This window comes from Pundamilia nyererei, unplaced genomic scaffold (genome assembly GCF_000239375.1).
Source record: "Pundamilia nyererei isolate P.nyererei 1_Seehausen unplaced genomic scaffold, PunNye1.0 scaffold00037, whole genome shotgun sequence".
NCBI classification, from domain to species: domain Eukaryota; kingdom Metazoa; phylum Chordata; class Actinopteri; order Cichliformes; family Cichlidae; genus Pundamilia; species Pundamilia nyererei.
The window spans coordinates 4,407,359-4,410,783 of NW_005187438.1; the positions used below are offsets into that span (position 1 = coordinate 4,407,359).

The window sequence follows — 3,425 nt, forward strand, 5'->3', positions numbered from 1 at the left end:
TTATTTAAAAATTGAAAAGGAAACAAGAGAAAGGTTTCTGTGGCTGAATGCTACTATGTTGTGTCTGATATAATCAGACTTGTTCACCAGCAGGTTTTACATGCTATCTGTGGTTTGGAGCCGCATTCTTGAATCCGAGATCTGTTTGAACACAATCCAGGATAATACCGAGAGGTCAGTCGTGCTTTGTGAGGACACACACAAACAGGTCGTCAGTTCCTTTGTAATGCACATGTACTTACTCAGGCACGTCTTTGCAGCTGTATGTTATCCCTGTATGCAGCGCTTTCTTTAATTTCTGCAGGGATGCGTTTTTGCAGTTTGATCTGAACAAATGGAACAGAAGCAGTGAATGTAGGCTCAGTTTTAAAATATTAATGCCCCGATTGGCCATTCTGATGTAAATTAAACAAATAAAGGACAACATTGTGGTGAAAGATTTGCATATAAGAGGAAATCTTACTTGGCATTCTTCTGTATGACCATAACAACATTCAGGCTCCTGACCTTAGGGGCTTTAAACCTCGTCACCTCAACTTTTGCAAAAGTACTGAAGAGTAAAAAAACAACAACAACCCAAAATTCAAACCACAACTGTAAAACCACTTAAAATTAACTTGACGAGTGAGATGGATTTTAAAAATGCTGCTCTTAAGATGAGGAACTGAGTCTGTGACTGCTACCTGCAAGCTGCCATCTTCAAAGCAGCTCAGATGAATCAAGACATTGATAAAACAGTTAGACAGAATCAGTCTGCTATCACTTTGTGACTAAATGAGGCCAATTTGGCAATCTGTTTGTGATTCATTGATGAAAACCACAAATCTGTTACCATCTGTTGCAATTTTGTTGCTGTCGGCGCACATAGCATTTTACGTTAGACAACAATTCAGACCCAGTGTTTTGTGTTTTTTTTTATAAATTTATATTATTTGATTTAGTGTTATTCATGGTTTTGGTTCTTATTCTTAATCTCTCTGTGTTATATTTTTTGTTTCCAGTCTTTAGCTTTTTGTTACGGTGCCTTCCCCATGTTCCACGTGTTCTCTATGTTCCCTGTCTCCCCGGTCAGTCATGTCTCCATGTCTCAATGTCAACTGTGGGTCTTTGTGAATGTCTCACACTTCCTGTTTTAATTTGACTGTCTGATGTCCCATGCTCAGTGTTTCAGTGTTGCTCCCTCCTTGTTTCGTTTTATCAGATTAGTCCCAGCTGTGTTTCCCTCCTGTTTCCCATTCCCTCATTACTCCCTTGTGTATTTAAGCCCTGTGTTTCTCTCTGCCCAGTTTTGCGTCGTTTCCTCATGTTGCTGTGTGTCTCTCCCACAGGCCTCGTTTCCCTGAGTGGTTTTAGTTTGCTTCCTGTTTAGGTTATGTTTTGTGTTTTCTACGCTCGGATGTTCACAGCAAGTAAAGCTGCCTCTTTGAGTTTATCCCCGTGTGTGCTGAGTTCTGCTTTTGGGTCCACATCTTGCCTGCTACAGCACTAACCTTGACAGAACTACTTCAGTTGCAGATTGTTAAAAAACTTTCCAACCTGATTTGGTTTGTAGAACAAGAACATTTTTTTTACAACAACCTTTGACCTTGTGCAAGAAGGACAATAATAACTGTTTTTTAAATAGAACTTTTACTCTGCAGTGGCAAGGCAGACATAAAAGTCACTTTTTGCACTTAGTCATTTAAAAAAATATGAAAAAAGTGATGAATAAAGAACTAAATACAAAGGCAAAGCAAAGCCTTAAGATTCCTTGAAACTAGGTGCATATGCCAGTGTTACATTAGTGGCTCTCATTAACATTATAATGGAAGACATTTCTTTATTTTTCTCACTAAAAGTCATAAAACTGTGGGAGAAGCAGAAGCAGCTCTACCTTGTAGGATCGAATGGTGTGATGGTGGACCCGCTTAGCATTGCCGTGACATCACCACAGGCAACATCTGCATACTGTACAGACACACAAAGGGGATTTTGAAGAAACACTCACTCATCTTGTAAGAAAAAACTAAAAAATAACACGAGATTTGGTCCTGAAATGAATGTTAGTTATTTGTCTCTTCCTGTAAAGTGAGGTTTATCAATCAGAAGTCACTATTGATGTGTTAATGGAGCATGGGACATATGAAGTCCCTTATTTTGAGAAATAACTGTACTTCATACTCCACAGATTGATATTATGCAAACATCTTTGTATTCAAAACAGGAAGTATGGGGCTGCAACATATAACTGAGGTTTTACCATTTTTAACTGTCCAAATGTTGTAATAATTTTTAAAGTTGTACTACTTTCCAAAGATTTGCTAAGAGTGTCAAGAAATGGTAGATTTAGGTGACATATGTAACAAATTCCAGGATGAGCCCTCGCTAGTTTTGGGAGAGGTCACTGTTAAGTAGTAGCGATGTAATCCAGGGGAAAAAAAGCATTTCATTTATAAAAACATTTAATTCTCTCACTTAATTTTATATTTTCCTTACTTTATGGTATTTTTGTGCTTTCTGAATTAATGCCAAAATGAAAAGCTACTTTATTTAAAGCTATGTGGCACTTGCTTTTGCAGCATGCGTCCCATAAGTAAAGGATCTTTACAAATTAATTAAACTCAAATTTATTGCAGTGCAGCATCTCTAGCTGAATGTATTTTTGAATGTATTTTTGGAGGGGTCATTTCCTTTAACAACTGAAATGCTTAACCTTTAATCTCATGGGCTCTTTTGAATGTGTGGGCTGCCACTCACTCAGGAGAGCGCTCCATGGAGACCGACACAAAACCTCATTGACAGACAACGAGACGTGAACATTTCTTTTCTCCAACACCATCACTTATACTCAGGAGGGATTTGCTGCACTCTGCAGTCCACTTGTGTGCTATTTTAAGCAATGCAGGACCTCAGGACTATACTGTTTAACAGAGAGAAAGAAAATGTAGTAAATTCATGTTGAAAACTTACAGCAGCAGAGGCACGAATCCAAAATGAGTCAACAGGGTTGTTTTCACAATTTCTTGGGCAACCAGTAGTGAAGGTACCTATGACAACAATATACATATTTACTTGGGTTAGCTCCTCAAAACAACGTGCAATAATGAACTTCAGTGTCCCTCTAATAATCCAATATTAATTTTAATTTGCCAATTGGTGTAATTCCAGATTTCCCTTGTAGGTCTGGTGCTAGTAACAATACATAAAAATAAAATAAAAAAACAGAGGCTGTCAGGATGCTAAATTCACTCCCTGCTATCACCCACCCCCCAAACATACAAACTCTGACTCACCACCATTGCCCTTTCACTGACTACCCCACAGACACTCGCACATGAACCTGCCCACAATCATTCAATCACTATGATTGTGTTGGACACTGCTGTTTAAACACTTGTATAGTATTGTATTGTGTTGTACATAAGACACACTGTGTGTGTGTGTGT

General features: G+C 38.3%; 1 protein-coding gene across 1 annotated transcript in view; it reads right to left on the minus strand.

Moving 5' to 3' along the window:
- The window catches only part of LOC102199820 (ADP-ribosyl cyclase/cyclic ADP-ribose hydrolase 1-like), a gene marked incomplete at its 5' end in the record, with an annotated part of 4,243 nt that continues 818 nt past the window's right edge, over positions 1 to 3,425 (minus strand). The window contains 5 exons of the mRNA XM_005730517.1: positions 1 to 141; positions 243 to 326; positions 464 to 550; positions 1,874 to 1,947; positions 2,950 to 3,026. Of these exons, the coding sequence (XP_005730574.1) occupies positions 84 to 141; positions 243 to 326; positions 464 to 550; positions 1,874 to 1,947; positions 2,950 to 3,026 (380 nt within the window). The remainder of the gene's footprint in view (positions 142 to 242; positions 327 to 463; positions 551 to 1,873; positions 1,948 to 2,949; positions 3,027 to 3,425) is intronic.